Source organism: Cetorhinus maximus, chromosome 24 (genome assembly GCF_964194155.1).
Source record: "Cetorhinus maximus chromosome 24, sCetMax3.hap1.1, whole genome shotgun sequence".
NCBI classification, from domain to species: Eukaryota; Metazoa; Chordata; class Chondrichthyes; order Lamniformes; family Cetorhinidae; genus Cetorhinus; species Cetorhinus maximus.
In genome coordinates, this window is record NC_135902.1 from 6534678 (window position 1) to 6561830 (window position 27153).

The following is a 27153-nucleotide window of genomic DNA, read 5'->3' on the forward strand; positions in this document are numbered from 1 at the left end:
AAATGTGCATTTATAAATTTAATTGCTAAATTGTTACCTCTTTGCTATACTTTGGTTTTGAACTTTGTTTCTTTTTGTAGCTAGGCTCCCAAAACAATAAAGAAGCCCACCAATAATGTATAACAAAACAGCAATATTTTTCTCACACCTTCAATTTATGATTACAGGAAGAGAAATTATTTTCAAAAGCTATTTGAACTTAGTGCAATATAAAACCCATTATCTATCCCTTTAGATATTCAGCTTACATGAGAATTTGACTAGAGTTTAAATATTTGCACAAGGAAAGGTCATTTTCTGTGCAAACTGATATGCCAAAAGTGCCTTGCCATTCATCTGCTTTCAACAAAGTTTAAAATGAAGATTTAGTTACTTTACCTGTAGCTTGAATCTTGCAACTTTTCAAATGAAGTAAATGGAGCTTGTAGAAGCATAATTCAGTAAAATTATTGTATTCTTGCATTAATATGTGGCCCTTGAGATTAGTGGACCACTAGTGATTTAAAACACTTTTTAACCAATTTTAGTGGAATTCTTTCAAGAGGTTACTGATATGAGACTGAGGGAATGAATGTTATCCATCTGCGATTCAGAAAGGTATTGCCAACTATGTATTATACATCAGACTGATTTGCAAAGCATGTGTCTGTGGGATAGATACAAACTATTGACCACATCAATGCTTAGCTGGAAAGCTAGATAACAACGTGGCGGTATTTGGAAGGACACAAGTGCAGTAATTACCTGTTAGCAGAGCCCCATACAGGTTAGATTCAGTGTTGTTTGAAGTTTTTAGAAGAGGATGGAATAAGATTCCAAGATTTTAAGTTGATAGGCAAACCCAAAATGGATACTGAGGCCATTGAGCCTTCATCCAAATGGACTTTGAAATAACTAAAGGCACGACCGAGTAAGTTCAATACGGATAAATGCTCTTTTCAGCACATTCTGTATCCTAATGGCTTAATGCATATGTAATGTGTTTGGAATTCAGGCTATAAATTTATTCTATCTAAGGGAAACCAGGCTTATTTTAAAGATTTTGGCAAAAATAAATAATACACAGTAACCTTATTTAACTATTGTTTTGCCTTACCTCCTCTTCCTTCCAGGATTATGCGTTCTTTGTCCAAACAGCAACAATTCCCTTCTAGCATTTCCAGGAACACATACCGGCCATGTCCAAATAGTGGATCTTGCCAGCACAGAAAAGCCTCCAGTAGATATACCTGCACATGAAGGAGTTCTAAGCAGTATTGCTTTAAACCTTCAGGGGACACGTATAGCCACCGCTTCAGAAAAGGTAAGTAAAAAATGATTCATTTGGACAATAATGAACGTAATGTCTTTAAAAGTAAGCTCGTTTTGCACTAAACACCCATTGTCCTGTTCTGTAGGCAATTAAGCAAAAGGTTATTGATCAGTAACTTGACATTTCAATTTAATCCCCCATGTAGTGGGGCTAAGGTAATGGTTCCTCAGTTTTTATCATTCAGCAGTTTAATCAAGTTCATAAACAAAATAATTATTTTACAGATTGAAAGCATTTCAAATTGACTTTTTAAACCTAGTACTTGAGATGGATTTTTCAAAATTTGGCTTGCTGTCTCTGAAATGCTAGATATTAAACCTATTGAAACACTCTGCCAGTTAAAAAGGGGTCAAGCATGACTGATCTGATGTAAATCAGCCTTCCCATTTTTCTATTCCTACTACCCCCTAATGTGTGGGCAGTTGCTTGGTCTTCTACAGCACTTTCTTTCTTTCTTCCTCTTTCTCCCCATGCCGCAACCACTACCACACCACCCCAACCTCTTAGTACACCAGAAATAATGGTCTCACATTTTGAAAAAACACAAAGTTACACCCCAGTATTTATCCAACCAAAGAATAACATGTATTGTATTGGTACACCAGTTTGCTATAGCTTCCTGGGAAGGATAATGAATGACTGTGCCTAAAAAAACAAACATTCTATATTTGGGAAGCTGAATTTTTCCATCAGGAACAAAGTGAGTGATCTCATCCACAAATGTGCTGATGCTGGAAATCTGAAACAAAACAAAAAAAATGCTGGAAATGCCCAGCAGGTCAGACTCTTGGTAGAGAACTCATTATGGATACAGACATTTGTCAAAAGTAGAAAATATTACCAATGAGAGTATTTCAAAAGGAGGAGGCATTGGCATCACACCCCAAAAATATAATTATCTGTACAGTACTTAAGTGGATTACATGAGGGAGTTGTATAGCAGGTGTGATATTTGCATGAAACAGTAAGTGGCAAACAAGATAAATGAATAAAAGACATCCATCTGTGAAGTGTGAATAGCTAAAAATGAGGAAATTAAGTGGTTAGAAAGGGAAGCATGAAGGTGGATAAGTATGTTGATACCCAAGATTGCAAATTACCAATATGGTTATGTGTTAGCCATCTTGTGATACTCTATGATATGATGAAACAAATTTGCTTATCTGCATAATAGTAACTCAGCAAAGAAATTAAATATCCCTTACTTGAGACTCTTTCCCCCATTATCTAATTGTATAGTATGTCAAGATATTTCGTAGAAGAATCTGCAGTAGAGCAGCAGTTGACTGATGACCATGACTGGATTTGCCAGAAGTTGTAAAATTGATTTTATATCTGCATTTAAGACATTTTAAAAATTGTAACTTGAATATATCTAGAGAAATTTTGTTACTTTGCACAGGGAACGTTGGTCCGAGTTTTTGACACTACCACCGGACAACTCATCCAAGAATTGCGAAGGGGATCACAAGCAGCAAACATTTATTGGTATGTTTAAAACTCTGCACCTCATCTCTGCATCAGTTAACTGGTTCTAGCTGTATGATTTTTGTCCTTTTAAGAATACAGTGTGTTGCTGAGTTTCAAAGCTAGTGCCTCAGTTTGTATTTAAATAGAATTTATGCCTGTGATCAATCTGATAAATTGTTTCAGCAAGATTCTTTTCAATTGCATTTACTGGAAGTGACACAAAACCAGATGTATCACTGACTGAAGTATACTGACCAGGAAAGACTCAGAAGCATTCAAACATTTATTTTTGTTTTACAAACTAATTCAGAGAATAAAGTTTGATCTGATTTATTTTTGGAACAGATTTTTAGTCCTAGATGATGTAATTTTCATGCATTCATAGTGTGCACTTCCATACGTCATTCTGAACCTGGCCAGTTGAATGCACCCCCTCAGACGGTCCATTCGGATTTTAAAAGGGCAGAGCGTGGCAGTCAATTAATACTTTGGCAAAAATGCTGAGGTCCGCATTTATAAACATGTTTTTGTGCATCATCCAGTCAATGTTCATGGAAATTGCACAAAGAAATGTTGCCTAAATGCACATCCACTTAGATCATCATCTACACAAAGCTGACTTGTTTTTGCCTAGCCTTGAAATCTATTCTTTTATGCTGACCAATGAAAGTCTTTATCCAGTTATAGAATGTGTTTAACATTGCAATGTTAATATTCCTTTATTCAGGTGTGTTAACCTCTTCAGTACTGAGTATTGGAGGCTATAGCTGCACAAGCTCAAACCATGTTAGTAGTCATCCAGCCTATTGAATTGTAGGTTGGCAAGTCCGATGTATTTGCTTGCGTCAAATCGGGACTTCCCTGACATTTTTCTTGGGGTTTTCCATTTAAAAAGGTGTGTGTAAGCTCTCCACTAATTATAACTTCAAAAACAAAACTAGCCAACATATGCCATAAATTCAAGTGTGGATAAAATTGATTTTGGGTTTTAAAAGACTGGAAAAAATAAAATGAAATATCAAAGTACATAACAGATGGTAAGCCATTTTATAAGCCCGTAAGTAACAAGGAGAATTAAGAGGAAATAAATTTGCAACTATTTGAATTCTTTGAAGAAAGCAGTGGTAAAGAGCATTCCAGTGGATGTGGCATACAAGGAGTTTCAGAAGGCCTTTGATAAGTTACCACATAAACTCACTACATGGTTGGTGGTATTGGGGCTAGCCTCTTGAAAAGACTGTCGACAAAACAAGGCTGCTGTTGCTTTTTAAGAAAAATGTGCATTCCCACACCACTTTCACAAATGTTAACAGATACTGGTCATAGCAAGAGCTGTTTGAATAAGAACAGTCTCTCCTTTTGATTTAAAAACAGAAAATGCTGTAAATACTAAGCAAATCGGGTAGCATCTGTGGAGAAAGAAACAGTTGTTAACTTTTCAGGTTGATGACCTTTCATCAGAACTGGGAAAAGTAAGAGGTGTAATAGGCTTTGAGCAAAAGATGTGTGGGACAAGGACACAGGAGGGTCTGTGATAGGGTGGAAGATGGGAGAGATTGAATGAGGGAAGACTTAGTCTTACAGGGCCTAAGGGGATGGTGATGGGACAAGAAAAGAAACAATATGTGCCTAGGGAAGGTGTGCTGCTGTGTGAAAGCAAAAAAAGAAAAATCAAAACATGCAAAGAAAAGAAAACAAAATTGGAGGACAAGAGTTTATGGCCTGCAATTATTGAACTCCATGTTGAGTCCAGAAGGCTGTAAACGCGCCTAGTCGAAAGATCAGGTGCTGTTCCTTGAGCTTGTGTTGAGATTCTTTGGAACAGACAGGCGAAGGACAGATGTCAGTGTGAGAGCAAGGTGGAGAATTAAAATGACAGGCCACCGGAAGCTCAGGGTCATGCTTGCAAATTGAACTGAGGTGTTCCACAAAGCGGTTTGTCAAATGCAATGTAATTGAATTTTACAGAATGCCAATACTGTGTATGGAATTACAGCCCCCATGAGATGTAGGACTGGTACCAAAATTGACCTTATCCCTCATTATAGGACAACCTGATGTAAAATGTTACCGTAAAATCTCAACTAGGCCTGCTGAGGCATCCACAAACAAAACACATTCAGACCAAACTTGCTCACATGGAGGAGAAAAAGACCTTCTCGAACAACTCATTGATTAGTACTACCTTTACCTAAAACGCCATCCAAATCAACCTGGCAAGGTAGACACCAAGCCCTGCTCACTTGTTGGCACAAACCTAAAAACAATGCCTTATCCAAGACCAGAAGGAGAAGTTGGATCTCCTGAAAACTCTCAAAAAACCAGGAGAACAAGGTGTCCTAATAAAAATGGAATCTAGAAAGAATTCACTATTCTTTGGCGTTGCAAAACCACATGGGAAGTGGAGATTAGTGGTTGAATATACAGCCTTAAATAAGGTGATGGCCCCCACGTAAAGCACAACAACAAATTCCACAGCCCTCCACTCTGAAACCAAGAGGGGAAAATATACATCTTTGTATTGATCTCGTTAATGGCTTTAGGTCACATCTAATCGCAGAGACTGGCCAACAACAGCTATGACTGGACCCGATGGGTATCAGTTCTGCTGGACCAGGTTGCCCACGGGATTTCAAAACAGCCCTGTTCTCTCTCCTGCTCACGCCATTGATCTTTTAAAAAACCTGCTCAACGTCAACCCTTGTGTGGAAGATATGTATCTTCCACACAACGACCTCCAAGAGCACTTGAAAACCACTGATAGTGGCAAGTCTGGATAAAAACACTGCTACACCTAATCAACATCAAAAAGAGTCAACTGGTTAGGGAAGAGAGATTTTCTGGGCCAATGAATAACTGGAAACAGTAGAGGATTAACTCTTTCTTGCAAAGAAAAATTGGCCACTATCCAATACTTTATATGCCGACCTTCACTGAGCTCTCAGCACCCCCGCTCCCCTATATGCTACAGTGGGCGAAACAGCAAAAGGGAGCATTTGTATTTTCACCGCTGTTACTCAAAACTGCAACAGTTATGCAGAGAGGGTACAGAAACTACTGACCTGGAACAGTGATTTGCAAGTTCCCCCTCATTATTCACATCAGGACATCACCTAAAGCAGCAGCTGTTTTTTTTGCAATGAAAAGAGCATTGTGCCCGTTCAGTTCCGTTCTTATAACGACTTCAATGTTGAAAGAAGGCATTTTTTTTTAAAAAAGGGTCATGACTGGTAGTCCAATGCCTCTAACACAATCCTTGAAGGGGGATGCACCATTATCCTCTATACTAAAGTACCTGGCTTGAGATCAGTACTGAGAATAGCCTCTGAAAATGGATCCAAACCCAATGTGATAAATGGGCATTGTTCTTTAATTATCCCACACTCATTTTTAAATTCCTATCCTTGGAAATGGACTTCGATATTTCCCCATTAGGGGGATGATATGGAAGAAGGAATCAAACACATGCCTAAGGCCACTTATAGATACCGTCAAGTTATGTACTATGATGGTTCATAAATGATGGCTTTAAAAAAAAAAAGGACATTTTAATGATCCTCAGCTGGGATGAGGATGGTAGTTAGGACTTTTCAAGATTCTTGTTTTCTTTATTCAGAAGAGTTACCCTTGGCCATAAGACACAATGGTATGTTGAAACAACAGCAGTACTTAATGCTTTAGAAAAGGATGACCCTGTACCCACATTAACTGTACAGATAGTGACTATTGTAAAAGAAGATATGACCAGGATCTAGTATTGTGGGAACAAACAAAGTTTACCAATTATAAGGGTAAACCCATAAGTCATTATGCAAAAATCTCCATTTGAGGACGGAGAAACAAAAATTGTCAGGTATTTCATGTATATGGGCATACCACAAGGGCAGAGTTTAAACAAGCGAAACGTTCGATCTACATAATGCCCCCTTGAGAGTGGTCTTCAAAAGTTAGCGTTATCGCTAGGGCAGAAAGAGCAGCTAATCAGGATGATGAACTGATTCAGCTATTGGATCCAACAAAAGAAATCCACCGGGATATCCATCAAAACACTCCTTTCTCTGCAGTTCCGAGAGGGTTTACTACATTAATTGCTGGAAAAACTCAGGTCTGACAGTATCTGTGGAGAGGAAGACAGTTAACGTATCGAGTCCATATGACTCTTCATCTGAACATCATCACTGTTCTGATGAAGAGTCATATGGACTCGATACGTTAACTTGTCTTCCTCTACACAGATGCTGTCAGACCTGCTGAGTTTTTCCAGCAATTTTTGTTTTTGTTTCAGATTTCCAGCATCCGCAGTATTTTCCGTTTACTACATTTATACCTGAAATGGGCTGTTTGTCTTATGAGGAAATGCTGGACTGGCTAGGCTTGCATCTGCTGGAGTTTAGAAGAGTAAGAGGTGACTTGATTGTTTTTTATTCGTTATGGGTGTTGTTGGTTTGGTCACCATTTATTGCTCATCCCTAATATTGAAACATATAAGATCCTGAGGGGATTTGACAGGGTGGATGTGGAAAGAATGTTTCATCTTGTGGGAGAATCTAGAACTTGGGGTCACTGTTTCAAAATAAGGGGTCTTCCATTTAGGACAGAGATGAGGAAATTTTTTTTGAGAGTTGAGACTTTGGAATTCTTTCTCTCTAAACTGTATCCAATGCATTTACACTTTTCCTTAAATGAGGGAAGCAATGCTGTACAGAGTTCTTCAGATGTGGTCTCACCAATGCCCTGGATAACTGAAGCATAACCTCTTCTATTCAATTCCCCTTGCAATAAACGATAACTTTCTATTAGCTTTGCTAATGACTTGCTGGACCTGCATACTAACTTTTTGCAATTCAGACATTAAGTGACGGTGTTGAACGAATACTTTACATCCGTCTTCACCCAAGAGAATGAGGATGAAGGTATGGAACTCGGAGAGAGAGAGACTGAGAGGTTCTTGAGCAAATTGATATATGGAGGACAAGGTATTGGAGGTGTTAGCAGGCTTAAAAGTGGACAGATCTCCAGGTCTGGATGATTTGTGTCCCAGAGTGCTGAGGGAGGCAAGGGAGGAGATCACAGAGGCTCTGACCCAAATTTTTAATTCCTCCCTGGCCACGGTGGAGGTGCCAGAGGACTGGAGAACAGCTAATGTGGTTCTCCTATTCAAGAAGGGTTCTAGAAATAAGCCAGGGAACTACAGACCAGTGAGTCTCACGTCAGTGGTAGGGAAACTATTGGAGAAAATTCTGAAGGAGAGAATCTTTTTCCACTTGAAGAGGCAAGGTTTGATCAGGGATAGTCAGCATGGCTTTGTCGAAGGGAGGTCATGCCTAACAAATTTGATTGAATTTTTTGAGGAGGTGACCAGGTGTGTAGGTGAGGGTAGTTTATATGGATTTCAGTAAAGCCTTTGACAAGGTCCCACATGGGAGGCTTATAAAGAAGGCAAATGCACATGGGATACAGGGTAATTTGATGAGGTGAATTCAAAATTGGCTTAGTTGTAGGAGACAGAGGGTGATGACAGAAGGATGCTTTAGTGACTGGAAGCCAGTGTCCAGTGGCGTACCACAGGGACCTGTGCTGGGTCCCCTATTTGTCATTTCTATAAACTGCATAAATGACTATGTGGGGGGTAGGATCAGTAAGTTTGCGGATGACACAAAGATTGACCAGGTGGTTAACAGTGAGGTTGAGTGTCTTGGGCTACAGGAAGATATAGACAGGATGGTCAAATGGGCAGATAAGTGGCAGATGGAATTTAACCCTGAAAAGTGTGAGGTGATACACTTTGGAAGGAGTAATTTGACAAGGAAGTATTCAATGGACGGCATGACACTAGGAAGTTCTGAGGAACAAAGGGACCTTGGCTTGTGTGTCCATAGATCTCTGAAGGCAGAGGGGCATGTTGGTGGGGTGATGAAAAAGGCATATGGGACACTTGCCTTTATCAATCAAGGCATAGATTACAAAAGTAGGGAGGTCATGTTGGAGTTGTATAGAACCTTGGTGAAGCCTCAGCTGGAGTACTGTGTGCAGTTCTGGTCGCCACATTATAGAAAGGATGTGATTGCACTGGAGGGGGTGCAGAGGAGATTCACCAGGATGTTGCCTGGGATGAAACATTTAAGTTATGAAGAGAGGTTGGATAGACTTGGGTTGTTTTCATTGGAGCAGAGAAGACCGAGGGGTGACCTGATCGAGGTGTACAAGATTATGAGGGGCATGGACAGGGTGGATAGGGAGCATCTGTTCCCCTTATTTGAAGGGTCAGTCATGAGGGGACATAAGCTCAAGGTGAGGGGCAGGAGGTTTACTGAACAAATTGCCTGTCAGCATGTGTGACTTATTTTTCTGTCATCTAAACAGTTGCAGAGTATATTTGTTTAGTTTTTGACACAAATGGCTGATGTAGACTGCAAAACTGACCCTGGATCACAAGAAAAACAATTGAAATAATGCAAACTAACTGTGCTTCAATTCTCATCCTGCCATCTACTGGCATGAGCTGGAATTTTTTTTCTCTTTTGTTATCCCATTTCTTCCTTTTGACTTTTTTACATTCAGGCAAGTTGTTTGTGGTAACTGAAACAGAATGGTTAAGGTAGAATGGTTTTGCTCTATCCCTTCTCTCACTGCTCCTCCCTCATCCTGGAGGCAGATTAGTTGATGGGCAATTTTAACTTTAATTTCCTTTTTCTTTTGGAAATATGTAAGTAGTCGGTGCTCCAATATTTAAGCATTTATTTTTAATTTTTTTTCTGTTGAGATTTCCTTCTCTTGCAACTAATGGACATTTATTTATTTATTTTTTGCCTTGCAGCATTAATTTTAATCAAGATGCGTCCTTAATCTGTGTATCGAGTGATCATGGGACTGTTCACATTTTTGCTGCTGAGGACCCCAAAATGAATAAACAATCCAGGTAATTGGCATTTGGCAATGAGATTTAAAATGGTTGTGCAACATCTTAACTTAAAATTAATAATTCAAATGAAGCAATCATTGCAAATTTGCCTCTGGTGCTGTTTTGGTTAGACTGAGCTGCCAGACAATTTAATCCTTTTGAGCAAAAAAAAACCCCCTTGAATTTAGAAAATTATAAGGAGAAGCTTATTTTGAAATTCAAACAAATGAATGATAACTTAATAGCTTTGTGAGGTAATTTAAGAACGTTAAACATTTTCAGAAAAATCTGAATTTGAGCTCTTGTAAGTGTAAGAGTAGGCCATTCAGCCCCTTGAGCCTTTTCTCCCATGTGATTTAGATATTTGATCTATATTTCCAACTGCATTTACCGACTTTTGTTTCATCTTCCTTGAGACCCCTGCCTAACAACAACAAAAAACTGTTGCTCTCCATCATAAATTTCGATTCACTCAGGATCCCAAAACCCAGCTATCAGATTTTTACTACCTTTTTGTGTGGCAAAAGTGCTTCCTGATTTCACACGTAAAATGGCCTAGCTGTAGTTTTAATATTGACGTCTCTTATTCTGGACTCTCCGACCAGACAAAATACTTTTTGAATCTACCCTATTGAACCTCGTAATCCTTTTAAATACCTCAGTTACATCCACTCCGTTACCTTCTAACTTGAGGGAAATACAAATCAGGTTCATGCAACCTGTCCTCACTATTTAACTCTTAAAGCACTGGCATGATTCTGAATCTCCACTATGCTCCTCCTAGGTCAATATATCTTTACAGAAGTTTGACACTAAAAAACTGGTGCAGTACCCCAGATCGGGACTGACAACTGAAACATCACCACCTCACTTTTTTGAATTCCAATCCTTTTGAGATAAGGCCTTTCTGGTTTACTGTGTTGGAGTGCTTGGGCCTGTTGCAATCTGTGGGCAGAATGACCAAAATTGCAGATTTCTCACCCAGTGTTGCATGCAGCCACAGTGTATTTGACAAACTCTGGATCCAAAATACTTTTCTAAAGGGTGGGGGCGGGAAACTTTGCATTCAATAAATTTTATCGATGAGTTTTAGCAGTCGCTAATTTTTCTCCAATTCTAATTGCAGTTTAGCATCTGCAAGCTTCCTTCCAAAATACTTCAGTTCTAAGTGGAGCTTCTCCAAGTTTCAGGTTCCTTCTGGCTCGCCTTGTATCTGTGCCTTTGGTACTGAGCCAAATGCTGTTGTAGGTAAGTTCTGTTCTTTTCCATCCAAGTGCTAATTATGTAATAACAGAGACCCACAGAACATTTGTGGTGATGTCAGTATTTTTATTTAAATACATGATTTTTGATTATTCTTTCACCAAATACTTTAGCAGAATCCAAACTTCTCACTCTGAAAAAAGCTATATAAATCTCTGTTCTTGTGTAAAAACAGGCTTAGGAATACAAATACAAATTTTATCAAGTGATACAATATGAAAGTCTAATTGGGAACTGTTTTCTCTTGAGTTGAAAAGGCATGTTTAAACTGATGGGTCCAATATTATTTGAGGAATAAATACCCTTTCCTTGAAATCTGCCTGTTTATAATTTCAGCCTCTATCGTCAAAGTAAACAGCTTCCTAACTACCAATCTTGTTTCTTGACAAAGTCCTTGTTTACAATTCAAGTTTGTAGCAATACTATAACAGCTCCTTCCCTGAGTCTAAGCTGGTGCAGTGGGATGCCTATTGAAGTTAGACTGAGAAGTACTGGAGGGTATGAACTGTTACCGTCGTCTACAAAGTCGTGGCGAAGTATTTTTTTTAATTCACCTGGCAACTTTTTCTAAAACTTTTTTCATTCAAATCTAATGAATCTTCATTTTTAGCATAAAGGTGAACTTTCAAATGTGATATTGAATACATCAATAGTTTCACCAAATAGAATATCAGTACAATTGGACTCTTAGCAAAAAGTTTACTGGTATCTCGGTTGAATCTGAATTTTCCATCCCCTAGTCTTCAAACACTTTTTTTTAGTTTGTGTCCTTCTCATGTTTTTTTTTTAAGTTTGAATTTCTTAAATTGTAGCCATATATTGCTTTTGTTTAATATAGCTTCCTACAATATACCCTCTGTTCTAGGAATAACGGATGGGAGCTGTCAAATCACATCCCAGCAATGCACTTTTCCCTCAAATATAATATCGTTATTATTAAATCATTACTTAATCCATTGTTAAGAAATAATTTTTCTAGATATTCTTTCACGAAAAACTAATGGAATCAAAACAATCAGACAAAAGAAGAGGGCACTCAGGATGGTGATTTGTGCTTCACTGTGGTGTTAGCGCTATATATTAATACAATTATGCGGCTCTTCCTTGAGGCTTTTCCCTACTTGTTTGATGCTCTGTAGCTACAAAGCTGAAGAGAGAAGATTTTTTATTAAGAGCTTCCATCTGACTCAGGAGGCTTCAGACCAATCCACATCCAACAGCCTGCTCTGAAAACACACACACAGTTGTCAAAATGTGAGCAAATTCCACCACAGCAACTGAGACAATCCACAACATACTTTTAAAAAAAAAGTCAGTTCACCGTACCTCCAAATATTAACGGATCCTTTAAAAAAAGAATTCCAGGATTCCGATCTACTGCCAAAAACTCTGTTCTTCCTTGGGCCATACCCTATCTGTTTAGTTGAAATCCGTCCATTAGTTTTTGAGCTGTATTGTTTGCGGACAAACAGACTAATGGGCAAAAAGATCCCATCTGTCCACTTCAGTGGCGGAGGTTTTTAAAAAAATAAAAATAAAAGCCAGGGAGACCCAGAAAAGGAAACCATCCTCCAGTCTGAAATGCAGTCTGTTACCGCACTTGTTTTCTGTCCTGAAGCCATTTTAAAAAAATATCTACGCTAATGCTGATCCTCCTATTTCACGGGCCTCAATTTTGTTAACCAGCCTTTTAAGTAGTTGAATTTGTGATCCTTGCTCTGTGGGAATGTTTCAGTATTTGGTGAGCATATTGACGCAGTGACATGTTGCAGCTGTGAGCTGACAGTTGGCTGAATAGATGATAAAACATTTCATTACAACATTACGGCACCGTTTATATTGAGTGGAGCAATGTTTGCCAGGCGCTGCTCACCAAACACACCAGCAGACACATTACTTAAACTGACCAGTCAAAACAGTCTGGACAGATAAAAGCTGTGTGTTTATAAATTGAAATGTGTAGGCATAGATTAAATGTATTATATTGCAACTCCTGTGTCTGTCTCTGCATCATGCTTCATAATTCAAAATGCAAGAATTCAACTAACTAAAAGTGTACTATTAATAAAGCACAAAACGGAATCAAATCGCCCAACTTAAATTAAAATCTCTTGGTTGTCATTTTATTATAGTAACTGAAATTTTTTAAAGTTGAGAATGTTAGCATTTTAAACCTGGAATTTTGGATCCTATTCAGATGAATGTTCACTCTTTCAACAGTTTTTAAAATAACTACCTGAGGAAGAGATTAGAGCGCCTCCGTTTTACTTTGTTTATGCTGAGGGCTTGTTTGCATAAAGATGTTTTCGACTAAACGTGAGGCACACCTTCCCTTGCACCACAATATTTGAATCGGTTTTTCTAAATTGTTTTAAACCACCTGGTGAATGCATTTTTTCTTTTTGGAATGAGAGATTTGCATTGATGACAGTGCTTTTCCCCAAATGCCAAATATTCCAAAGCACTTTTACAAAAAGGTATTTCATTGGCTGTAATGTAGGAAACGTAGCAGACAACTTTCGCACAGCAAGTTCCCACAAGCAACACTGTGTTAACAAAATATTGAAGAATAAATACTGGCCAGGACACCAGGGATAACGCCCCTGTTTCACTGAAATAGTGCCATGGGATCATTTACATTTTATCTGAGAGGACAGGTGGGGCCTCAGTTTACACCTCACCTGAGAGATGGCATCTCCCACAGTGCAGCTAACAGATGCAGGGAAAACATATTTGCTATATTTTATATAATATATATAAATCCACATACTTTGTTTCCATCGTGTGTCTTGCCATGAATCTTTTTATGAAGTTTGAAGCTGAGTTCCTTTTTAATACTTGGAAATCCTAGAGCGTGGTAATGGCCACCAAAAGCACAATAAGGTGAACATTTTCGCTATTCAAAGTTTGCATACTAGAAAAAGTTACAATTGCACATCAGTAGTTTTTTTTTAAGTCGTACATCTTTAGTTAATTCTAATGTAAGGTAGCAGTGTTAACCAGCCAAATAATTTTCTATTTAATTTTTGTTCATTTTATAATGAGATTATTTTAACCTTTATTTAATTTCAGGTGGTTATAAAAATGCTGAACAGAAACTAATTTTCCTTAGAAATAAAATTCAGTAATCTGGTCTGTTTTGTTGCAGCGATTTGCGCAGATGGCAGCTACTACAAATTTTTATTCAACACCAAAGGTGAATGCACCAGGGATGTCTATGCCCAGTTCCTGGAAATGACAGATGATAAGATATGACGGCAAAAGATATGAATGCAGATAATTACTTTACAAACCGGTCTGCCTGTTGCTTTAGCCTGCCACCTAAAAGAGGAAAAAGTGTTACGTGACTAAACAATGATAAAATGAGGAATATAATGAACCTCTAGCAATGGACTATTAGGCAGACAGCATACAGATGTCTCTGTTTATTATTTTTTTATCATTTTCCAATTCTGTTCTGGAATGTTTTGGGTTGGGGGAAGAATTCACTTTTTATTAAAACGAATAGAAACACTTAACCTTTGTGACCATAAGGAAGTAACCAATCCTTCAAACTTTTCTTTCATAAAAGAACTCTTGAACTAATTGTGCCTGTTTAAACTTGTTTCTTTGTGACTGGATCTTTACGGTATGAAATTTTGAAGCAGGTTTTTCCTTAGTTTGGTTTGCTTGCTGGCACAGGAAATTATCATTGCCTAATGTGAGCAATTACTTGTCAAAGAAGCAAGCCCAAAGGATGGTACAGTCATCTCAACTCTGTTTCATTCTAACTATATATATTGTGGCCTGTGAATGTGAAAAGCTTAAATGGACATCAAATTGCACAATCGTGTTAACAGCTAAATTGTTAACTTCAGGTCAGCTCATGGAGTTAAGTGCACAGTGAATTTTGCTTTTTCCAGTTTGGAATCCATGAGTACAGAAAGTTATAAGCTGGTGTCTGCTTAAAACAAGATGCCCAATTTGTTAGCATAAGTTTTGTGCTAAATGTATTTACAGTACAAAACTCATTTCTAGTTACAAAATGCTGTTTTTAAAGTAGTCTACACACTAATAACTTGTATATTGCTGATGTAGATTAATTTTTCTTTGAAAGAAGGCCTGATACTTTTTTTAAAGGAAAGGTGAGATTTATTTTTGTCTGATGGTGATTCAGACATTTGTACTTGTCTGTATCTGGTGCACTTAAGTGAATAAATTGGCATCCATGTTGAGAACAAATCATTGTAGTTTTTGCAGAATAAACTAATACAAACCTCTACATAAAATTTAGTGGCTTAAAACTAATTTTGTATTGATCACCTTTTGCATTCAATCTAACTTTCAAAGGGTAAGTAATCTTCTGAATTTATTTGTTCCCTTAAGTTGGTAAATTTGACAACTAAGTTTAATTTTAACCGATGTAATAGTGTAACATAATTAGACCACCACAAACTCTTAGAAAAATCCTCCCTGTGACCTGACTTAACATCCAGTTTGGGTTTCAATTTCATTAAAAGGCTGGCAAGTAAGCTAAAGCTTTTTCTGCAAATATTTCCTTAACCAGACTGGGTGTTTGAACAAAAACTAGTTCATTAAATGCATAGCATTTTATTAAATATTTTGGCAGTTTTTGATCAGTGGTATCTTGTAGGAAAGGATTACTTAGAATGATTGTTATCCCACAGGGTTTTTCCTGGAGATTGTCAGAATAGACCCAAGTGAAAACTGACTTTCTTTCAAGTGTTAAAGTCTATTTATTTATCCAGACTAATGTAGATTTATTATGGATTTTCTGTTGGCATGTACAGAGATATGGTTCATATGTGGAGGTGGTCCAGTAATATGTGCTATATTTTATGGACAGAAAAGGTTCACAAATGTAACTGACAAACTACTGTTAATCAGCAAAGTTACACTATAATCTTTCCTGCTTTTATAGAATTTAAAATATGTGCAGCACTGTACCTCAAACATAATACAGTTTGAAATTGTAATTAATAGGACAACTGCATGCAGACATATTGAAAAATTCAGCTTAAGGTTTCTACAAAACTGCTTCCAATAAGCTTCAGGAAATTTACAGTTGAAACGGCATTGGGTTAAGCTGTTACATGTAATTAACAGTTTTCACTATAGCTTTTACTATAGCTATGTTCCTGTAATTGTACAGTTATTGAACTGAATCTAATGAGTTCTTAAGATAACTTCATAATGCACCTTTCTTTGCTAATGTTAGCCAGTGTTTTGAGCACCCATTGTTCATTCACTTCTGGGTTCTGTAGTGTAAATTAAAATCAAGTAAAAATGATGTACATACAAGCATGTGCCTGTGTAAATTCTGTTAATGAGAAAAGCTCACAGTTGTGTCCACTTTTTACGAAAAATGTTTGATTGTATTAAATTTTTTCACTAACTTGTTTGACCCATGTCATTTTTTTGTATCTTATCTGGTTTCCATGCACTAATAAGATCATATGTAGTAACTTTAAACAGTTAATTTGTACTATTGCAGGGAAGATGCAGCATTAATTCTAAAGTACACTTGGTCCAAAGCATAATCCAATTGTGTTGTGCTTAATTTGTCATCTTTCCTTATACTACATCATAATATTTAATTTATAGTTTTAGTTGGATGATAGTGCAGGACAGCACTGGGGTTAAAAAAGGTTGAGAAATTGGTATTGAAAATAATTGATGGATTCTCTTTAAATAGTGTAGAGATATTTGCAGCACTAGTTCTATGCTTTGCAATTCACCTAATTGAGCCCCATTGTAAAGCATGTTTGTCATTTGCGGTTTTGCTGTTTGCGAGGTTTCATGGGAATATAACCTCCATGAAAGGCAGGACTTTACTGCATATAGCTCAACTATTTACTGCCTTGTATGGCTGAGTCACTGAGCAAAGCTCGCTACACTCACCTTCGTATTTACAGTCTTTCCTAATAGCCAATCGTTAGGGGTACATTGTAGTTATGTCACTAGACAACCACTCCACAGATCCTGCTTAATGCTCTGGGGATACTGGGTCAAATCCAACCATGGCAATTAAAAGATACGATGAAGCTAAGCATAGTGTCCTAGGCCTGTATAAAAGACTTCTGAGGTTCAGAGAGGTAAGTAAGGCAATGGAAGGGCAGAATGCAGAAAATAGCAAGAGGTAATTTCTGGTTAGGTTTATTAAATGGCATGTTGGAGTAGAGCTTGTTTAAAGGATATTTTCAAAAGAAAGACCAGAGCTGATCAGTAAATGGCAGATTGATTACAATTGTTCACAATGTCAAATTAAGACCGGTCAAATTTTATAAAAACGGAAATCCAAAAAGTATCTGGTATCAAAGAAGTTTAAAACATTAGGATGTGAAGTTCACTGAGCTGCCTCCACATTACTTGATCAATTGTCCACCACCATTCTTCACGATTGAATGAAGCAGGATTGCAGGCTCCAAAAGGACCACCGGCATCTCTTGCAGAGAGACAAGTGGTTACATAGCTTGTGGGGTACCACTCTGCATCAAGCATGGGCAAAGGCAGCCCTCTATGAACTCCCACAGTCATCACTGTTGGCAATATTCTAGCTAACTGGCCCCCCAACTGAAGAATCTGTATTGATATTCAAAAGCAAAAGTGAACCATAGGCCTAGAAATTCTAGACCAGCTAATCTTAATATCTGGGGAAAAACAATATAATGGGAAAACTGGGGAGGAATTATTGTGCAGATGAACAAAGCCATTGGTCCTTTTTCACTTTTCACTAACCTACTGGACATCTAGAGTACTATATATATATATATATATATATATATATACATAATTTGCCTTTATATGACCTAAGGACTTTGTAATTTCAAAAGCAATTATGTAAGACATCTTTGTGGATGAAGGCTATTCAATGGACACAATTGTCTTCCATTTCCAAATAGCTGGTGAGTATTTCAAAGGTTAAGGCTGATGGACTTAATCATGGGCAGAATCTTTGGCTCAGCGAGTGGGAGCGGTGCCCGCTCACTGAGGGGTAAAATGATGTGGGGTGATGTCGGGAGTGCGTCATTTAGATTTTTAGTTCGGTGGGCTGACTCAGCTGCGTACCCACCAAACTGTCAAAGGCCTATGAAGGCAATCAGCTGAGCTGCCCGTCCAAGTAGGCCAAGAGCCCAGGCGGCCTTCACATTTTTCATTGAACCTCATCCACGGGCGGGATGAGGTTTCATGAATGATTTAAAATTTTCAGAAAGAAAATGCACATGTCCCAGCTCATGTGACAGTTTCACATGAGGGGACATGTCATAAAAATTATCTCGCCACTTCATTAAACTTTTTGGACTTAAAACTAATCTCCCTGAGGCACCTTTGTGCCTCAGGGAGATTTCTGTGCTCTTTCACGTGCACTCCCGACTCAGGCAACCCCCAAACCCACCCCCTCCGGCACGGGGAGCGCAGTAAATTCTGCCCCATATATCAGTTTGCTGTATTGTAAACCTATTTAGCATTAGGAAGCAGGGGGTACTGATCAAACTTAGTTTTGAGGCAGTGCCTAATTTGAATGAGGCCTTTATTTGGGGCCAATGTTATTCAGAAGCTGCTACTAGGATAGAATTTCCGCTGCTACCACCAATCTATGCGAGCAGCTGGTGATGCCAAAATTGGGTGCATCAAAGTTATACTATGGAATGTACCCAATCAGATCATTGGGCGCTGTATGTCGTGCAAACTCTAAAGCAGCCACTTTTTGGCCTGAAAAGTGCCCATTCTACCTTAAATTACCCTGGAAGGGTGAGGTGTCTCAATAATTTGAGCAGCAAGTGAAGTTGGCCATCTCATGCTGCTACTATGCAGTCGCAACATGAGAGGTATTCTCCACTAACAGGATGTGCTGCCGCCAAAGCAAAAAGATGCCCTGCCTTCCACACAAATGAGTAATGTGGTATTTGAATTTCAGTGTCAGTGTGATACCAGGTATGTAGGCCCTATATGTCCCTATGACTGAGGAGTCGTATCAAACAGCACGTCCCTTTGGTTGTTTGCAACAGGCAGAGTACTGACTGTGCCCAACCAGCCTGTGCTTGCAAAACCCAGCACAGCATCCAATATTAGATGTGATTCTTTGATTGGACAGTGCTTGCTGTACAATCCTGAGTATGCTCAGAATTACACTAACAACCAATTTAAGGTTATCAGTTGGGCTCACAATATGGCTCACTTATTCTTGTTAAAAGCTACATATATTCTTACACAGGCCCCTGTCCTCTGTAAACAGAAAGATGAGAATGACTGTCCTTGACCTCAAGGCAGCATTTTACTGAGTATGGCATCAAGGAGCCATAACAAAACTGGAGTCAATGCGAATCAGGGGGAAAACTCTCTTAGTTGGAGACATACCTAGCACAAAGGAAGGTGGTTGTTGGAGGTCAGTCATCTCAGTTCCAGGACATTACTGCAAAAGTTCCTCAGGGTAGTGTCCTCAGTCCAACCATCTTCAGCTGCTTGATCAATGACCTTCCTTCCATCATAAGGTCAGAAGTGGGGATTTCACTGATGATTGCACAATGTTCAGCACCATTCGCGACTCCTCAGATACTGAAGCAGTCCATGTCCAAATGCAGCAAGACCTGGATAATATCCAGGCTTCAGTTGACAAGTGGCAAGTAACATTTGTACCACAAAAGTGTAAGGCAATGACCATCTCCAACAAGAGAGAATCCAACCAACGTCCCTTGATGTTCAATGGCATTATCGTCACTGAATCCATCACTATCAACATCCTGGGGGGGTTACCATTGATCAGAGACTGAACTGGACTAGCCATAGAAATACTGTGGCTACAAGAGCAGGTCAGAGGCTAGGAATCGTGCGAAGAGTAACTCACCTCCTGACTCCCCAAAGCCTGTCCACCATCTACAAGGCACAAGTCAGGAGTATGATGGAATACTCCCCATTTGCCTGGATGAGTGCAGCTCCCACAACACTCAAGAAGCTTGACACCATCCAGGACAAAGCAGCCCACTTGATTGACACCACATGCACAAACATTCACTCCCTCCACTACCGACGCACAGTAGCAGCAGTGTGTACCATCTACAAGATGCACTACAGGAATTTACCAAAGCTCCTTCGACAGCACCTTCCAAATGCACAATCACCACCATCTAGAAGGACAAGGGCAGCAGATAGATGGGAACACCACCACCTGGAAGTTGCCATCCAAGTCACTCGCCATCCTGACTTGGAAATATATCACCATTCCTTCACTGTCACTGGGTCAAAATCCTGGAACTCCCTCCCTAACAGCACTGTGGGTGCATCTAAGCACATGGACTGCAGCAGTTCAAGAAGGCAGCTCACCACCACCTTCTCAAGAGCAATTAGAGATGGACAATAAATGCTGGCCCAGCCAGTGAAGCCCGCATCCCATGAATGAATGAATAAAAAAAAGAAAATGTCCAGGCATTGCGCCTTTTTCAATTAAATCAAAGCTTTCAGGCAACAATTGTTCCCTGGTTCATTCCCCATAACAACACCTCGACAGAATCTATTTGCCTTTTTAACAGAAGCAGAACTTGTTCAATATGGGAAAGTGTGAGCTTTTCCACTTTGGATCCAACAAAGACAAATTGGAATATTTCTTAACAATGTCATTGGATATTCCCCAATTTGAGATAAACAGAAATGGATTGAATTGAGTGAAAGCTTTTAAAAAGTAACCTGTAGCAAGTAGGAATAGCAGATCATTTAACCAGATCGATCAGCATCTCAACTCAATTTACCCTTTGCTCCATATCTGTTAACACCCTTCACTAACACGAATCTGTCCAGCTTATTTTTAATTTTTTTTTAATTGACCTAGTCCCCACAGCTTTTTGAAGGAAAGGGCTCCCGATTTTCCACTACCATTTATGTGAAGAAATGCTTCCTGATATCACCCCCGAACAACCTAGCTCTAATTAATTTTAAGGTTATGGTCCATTATACTGGCTCCTTACTTGAGGAAGTATCAACCCTGTCTAGTTCTCTAACCATCTTAAACACTTTAATTAGATCACCCTTTACACTTCTATACTCAAGGGGATTAATAGGGTTGCCAATTCAGGTTGAACCTATTCCTGGAGGTTTCTTCACATGACCTCCGAACTCCAACCACTCTGCCCCCACAAGCTTACCATTGGTTGCCCGAAATGTCCAGCCTGATGGTGCATTGACTTTCTATCCTGATTGGAAAGTAACTAGATTCTTCATTGTATTATTCTTGACTTTTAGGCAAGCAGTGATTATTGCCCATGTCCAGTATTTTTGTAATAGAAAATGTTGGAAATACTCAGCAGATCTGGCAGCATCTGCACAGAGAGATAGAAAGACAGAGAGGGGTAGGTAGAGCTAATGGTTCAGGTCAATGACCTTTATAGGAATGCGATTCATCAATTCTGATGAAAGGTCATTGACCTAAAGCATTAATACTCTTTCTCTCTACAGATGCTGCAGACTTGTGTTACGATCCAGCTGATGTTAATACTGGACAAGTCAGGTTCCATCTGATGTTAATACTGGACAAGTCAGATCCCAGAGTGAAACCTGGCTTGATAGATCCTAACATTTTATTTTAAGAAACCATGGGGGAAAGTTACTTAACAAATTCACAGGAGTCTGCCGATGAACTGTTAACACAAAAGAATAAAACATTTAATAAACAAATAAAATGAACTATATTACACCAGACAAAAAGGTTGGAAAGATCTCAATACAAACACAAGAAAATGATTCCAATTCATTGTTCCTTTTATTCCCAGCAATACCTTTACAGACACATGTAAAATGAATTTGTATAAGATAAAACAATTTACAATATCTATCATATACTCTAATATTCAGGATAAGTATGAGGTACATGAGAATTAACAGGTGAACTGTGGTCAGACACACTGCATTCCAAAATAAATGACAGGTGTGACCAAAGCAGATTCCATGGATTTCTCAACAACCCACCCAGATGTTTGACACATCGTGAGCCAACCAGTCTCATGGAAACTTTGTATTTCTCACGAGAGTTCCAATTTCCACATTTGAAGAACTCGCCAGGAATTCCCTTCGAATGGCGCTCCCACCTGGACAGCCTCAACAAAGATGCACCTTGAGGTTTTCAATCTCACCTTCCAAGATTCCTTCCCCTGGATCTCAGAGTACACTTGAGCTTCACCTTCCTAGCACAATTTCAGATCTTTGACCGCCTGAAGTGGAACACCTCTGCTCCAAAAGCTCACAGTAAGGAGTCACCAACCTTCAGCTGCCTCCTCAGATCTTTAGGGGTTCTCTTGAGCCCACTTTGCTTCAGGTCTGCTCCTTGCAGCTTTGTCTTTAATTCAGAGCCTATTTCTCTGCTCCTCTCTTTCAACTTTACTTATCAAGACCTATTTCTGACTCCTGTCTCTGTCACTTACCTGGGACCTCTTTCTGATCCCTGTCTTTGTCCCCAGGACAAAGGATCTTTCTACTAGGACCTCTCCCTGTCCCCTTCCCTGGAATGGTGCTCTGGTTTCAGGTCACCTGACCTGCTTTTCATGCCGTTTGGCTTCCTCTCTTCTGCTCAGGCATGCAGGGCTGATTCTTGGCTCGAAGAAGGGAAAAAATACCTGCTGCACGTGTGCGGCCACTTCCCGGCTGACGTGTGCGCAGGTGACCCCAAGCCCGCTGGGAACTGGAGTTCCCAGCCTCTGACTTTAAATCAAGGTAAGCACTTGCGTTTCTTAACACTTGCTAAATATTTCCAGTATTTTCTGTTTTCATTTCATAGTTCCTGCATCCAGAGTATTTCACTTTTGTCTAATATTTCTAGAATGGGTAAACAAAAAAGTGTTAAGATTTTTTTTCCTGAACTTTATTTTATTGTTCCTAAAAATTTTCACAAGACCTGCTCATTGCAGCATCTTGGATCTTCATTTTTCATTTCTATAACTTTAAGGGCAATCATGCAAGGGCTATCTGACCGTAGAATACACGAATACACTCTAGTCTACGCAGGCTGGTCTACTCATTTAACCCTTTTAATCCCAGTGTCATTTGAGAGGGGATCTATATTTATAAAGTAATTTAAAACCTACCTCAAAACAGAAGCCGAACGAAAATGAAACCAAAAGAGAAGCAGGAAGGGTAAACAGAGAAATGAAACTGAACTTCCCAGTTTTGAAGGAAATCAGGAGCAAGCAGAGGTTGGAAAATTGAAACTAATCCTCACTGAAAGGCACAAAAGGACACAGTTCAGACCAAGCTGTGCAGTAGCAGTTGTTGAGTCCACTGGAGAAGAACAGGAGACTGAAGAACGCTGAAGACTCAAGAGGCTGTTAGATCCAGAAGCTGAGAATAAGTGAAGAGAATATGTTTCTACAGCCGTTTCTGTTCCTTGAGAATAACATCTATAGTCTATGCCATCCAGACCAAGTCGAGCAAGTTCTGCAGATGTATGCCACTTATGGTGAAGACCAGGTCCGTGGAACTTGTACTGGTTGTGTGCTGATGAGCTGAGGATCAGGAGAGCTCCCAGAAGAATTGGAGCTGAAAGTCAGTGTTTGAAGGGCTTTGTAACTCACTGGGATCACTAAAATCCAAGTGAGCTGCTGAGCCAATTTGTAAGATCTTAGTTGTATCGGAACTTTAATGTGCAATTTATAGTTTATATTCGACCACAATTTGTGGATTTCTGGATGTTGGAGGATAGGATAGATAGTATTTAGTGTTTGCTTTGTTGACTCTTGTAAAGAAAAATTCTTGTTTTAAACTGTGGAATCATTTCTTTAGTAAATAACTGGGATTTTCTATTTTGTCTTCTTTAAAATAAAAGTCACTGATCATTACTGAGATTGTAACACATTCTGGTGATTCTGCACTTCACCTTGCCACAAAATCAATATATCCTTTCTAAGGTGTGGCGTCCAGGTCTGGATGCAGTACTCCAGAGGGGTACACTTGGAAGACACCTAAAGACAGTTAGTGGTATGTCATATGGATCCATCTTCACACCACAGCCGTGGATCAATTTTATAAAATGACTGAGATAAGTCAGCTCAAACTTACCATTATAAGCTGACCTTTGAAGCCTCAAAAAATCTTTGCATACAAGCGACCCCCATTTCAGGAGAGTATAAAATGCAAACTGCCAGTGTGGGTACAGGCGGTCGCCATTTTTGAAATGCTTAAAAAAAACACCAGTAATTCAAATTAAATCAATGTGATACTTTTATTGAATGAATTAATTCTACAAGCATACCTTTAAACATCAAAATGTTTTTAAAATAGTCAAATTCATTGTTTTCAGCATCCAATGCAAAGAGTTAATCAAGTTCATTCTCAGTCACTTTGGTTTTGGCATCATTGTTGTTATGATCGTGGTCCAGACCCTCCAAGGTTTTGATACAATCCAGGTGGGGGCCAAAAACACTGTTTAAAGTACACAAAGTTTGAGATTCAAGACAATTGCTAAGAGAATAAAGCCATAAGATTTCATAGATTTTGTACAAACAAAAATAACCTTTACAAGATCAAAAAGATTAAATAATTTACAATATCTATTTTATACTCTAACATTCAGGGTTAATATGAGGTACATGTGAATTAACAGGCAAACTGTGGTCAAACACACCACACTGCACAATAAATGGTAGATGCAATCAAGACAAATTCCACAGATTTCTCCATGGAATAACCTACCCAGGTGTCGGTAAACACTGAATAAACAAATCTCGGTGCAATTCAGTTTCTCTCGGGTATTCCAGTTTTCACTTTCAAAGATCTCGCATTGGAATTCTCTCCATAAGTCACTCCAACTCAGACGGTCCCAATGATGGCCCTGTCAGGGTTTCCATCTCGTTTCCCAAGACTCCATTTCCGTGGATTCCCAAGTCTGCACCCCAGCACTAACTCACAAGCACAACTTCAGCTCTTTAGCCATGCTGAACAGAATACTACTGCTCCAAAGGGATGTCTTTGCCCCAGTGGCCCGCAGCATGGAGTCACCATCGTTCTGCTGCATTCTTAGATCTTCAGGGCTTCTCCCATTACTTAACAGTCTGCCAACTGCAGCCCTTTTTCTGCTTGGATCCTCCTTTTCTGCACTCTGTTTCTTCCTGAGACCTCGCAGTGTCTGGGATTTTTCTCAATAATGGCACGCCATTCCTGGTCACGAGATCCAGTTTTCATACCATTTTCTTTTTGTGCAAGTGCACTGGGCATGGTCTACGCATGCGCGGAACTCCCGAGACCTACCGAGTCTTGGAGTTCCCAGCCTCCACTCTTGACAAGATTGAAACCCTGCGAGGTGGGCTGTTGTTGAAGCCACCCAAGTCGGAATGACTTTTGTAGAGAATTCCAAGGCGAGGTCTTTGAAGGTGAAGATTGGAATCCCTCGTGAGAGAGATGGAGCTTTGGTGCGATTGGTTAACTCAGTGTTTCCGATGTCTGGCTGCGTTGCTGAGAAATCCATGGACTCCGTCTTGGTCACATTTGGCATTCATTGTGTAGTGTGGTGTGTTCGACCACAGTTGGCTTGTTAATTCACATGTCCCTCAAACTTACCCTGCATGTTAGAGTATAAGATAGATACTGTAAATTGTTTTATCTTTCTGACCTTGTATGGTAAAGTTTATTTTTGTTTGTTTAAAACTTGTGAAATCTGTGATGTAATTCACTGAGTGTCTTGAGCCTCAAGCTTTGTCTACTTTAAACAAAACATTATTGGTCCCTAACCAGAACTTACCAAATACATGAGCGTCTGGTCTAGGATCATAACAATACATAACTGTCATTGTTACATAAAATCATAAGGATCCTACTCTAGATCAGATTTGGCACTTTTGTTTTCAGAATTATCCCTCCACAACTAATCATCTTCCTCTCCATCCATTGAATTGGATAATCTGCATTTTTTGAATAATCTGATGACAGTTATTTATTGTTATAATCCTAAACCAGACCCTCATATTTTTGGTAAGATCTGGTTAGGGACAAATAACGTTATGTTTAAAGTAGACAAAGCTTGAGACTCAAGACACTTATTTAATGAATTACACCACAGATTTCATGAGTTTTAAACAAACAAAAATAAACTTTACTATACAAGGTCAGAAAGATAAAACAATCTATCTTATACTCTAACATTCAGAGTACGTTTGAGGGACATGTGAATTAACAAGCCAACTGTGGTCGAACACACCACACTACACAATGAATGCCAAAAGTGACCAAGACGGAGTCCGTGGATTTCTCAGCAACGCAGCCAGACATCGGAAACACTGAGTTAACCAATCACACCAAAGCTCCGTCTCTCTCACGAGGGATTCCAATCTTCACCTTCAAAGACCTCGCCTTGGAATTCTCTACAAAAGTCGTTCCAACTTGGGTGGCTTCAACGACAGCCCACCTCGCTGGGTTTCAATCTCGTTTCCCGAGATTTTGTTCTCCTGATTCCCGAGTCCGCACTCAAACCCCAACTCACAAGCACAACTTCAGATCTTCGGCGTGCCAAGCAAACACTACAGCTCCAAAGGGGTACTATTGTTCCAACGGCCCACAGCATTGAGTCGCCAACCTTTGGTTGCCTACTTGGATCTTCAGGGCTTCTTCTGAGCCCACTTCACTGAAAGTCTGCGACTCACAGCTCTTTCTCTAAATTGGAGCCTCTTTCTCTGCACCTCTCTCTCTCTTTCCCTTAACTTAACTGGGACCTGTCTCTGTCCCCTACCTGGGACTTCCTTTTGTGACCTCTCCCTATCTGGGACACTTGCTGGCTATGGCGCGCTCGCTCCCAGCCACCCGATCTGACTTTTCACGTTGTTTTTATTCTATGTGTTGGCGTGCTGGGCCTGCCCTTGGCCCAAAAAGAGCTTACACTGCCAAACTGTACATGTGCAGCCCACTCCCGGTCTGTGCATGTGCAGGAAGTCTGAGGTTTGTTGGGAGTTGAAGTTCCTGTCCTGACAGTTCATAACAGTATTAATGACGTCCCATGATGACCAAACTACATGAACCATCAAGTGGGGGAAGCACACATATTTCCACTCTTTGTGAAAGTTCTTTATTCATTAACTGTCTGCCTATTCCATTGGGCATTAACATGATCCTTGAATGGCATGTTGAGACACATCCAAAGGTTGAACGACAGACCCCCTGGTATAAATGCAATGTGGGTGTTATTTCTTCACAGGGACCTCATGATCTCATTGGTTATATGAACATGTCCACACTAATA

At 39.4% G+C, this 27153-nt stretch overlaps 1 protein-coding gene across 3 annotated transcripts in view; it reads left to right on the forward strand.

The window, feature by feature from the left end:
- Positions 1-16341, forward strand: part of wdr45b (WD repeat domain 45B) — a 42601-nt gene extending 26260 nt beyond the window's left edge. For 2 of the 3 annotated variants that reach the window (XM_078570699.1, XM_078570698.1), the window contains exons 6-10: positions 1113-1303; positions 2715-2800; positions 9600-9701; positions 10810-10931; positions 14095-16341. In XM_078570699.1, coding sequence (XP_078426825.1) covers positions 1113-1303; positions 2715-2800; positions 9600-9701; positions 10810-10931; positions 14095-14201 — 608 coding nt within the window. In that variant the 3' untranslated portion in view covers positions 14202-16341. Of the gene's footprint in view, positions 1-1112; positions 1304-2714; positions 2801-9599; positions 9702-10809; positions 10932-14018 lie in introns of all 3 variants that reach the window. The other variant, XM_078570700.1, reaches the window with a different exon arrangement.
- The last annotated feature ends 10812 nt before the right edge of the window (positions 16342-27153 follow it).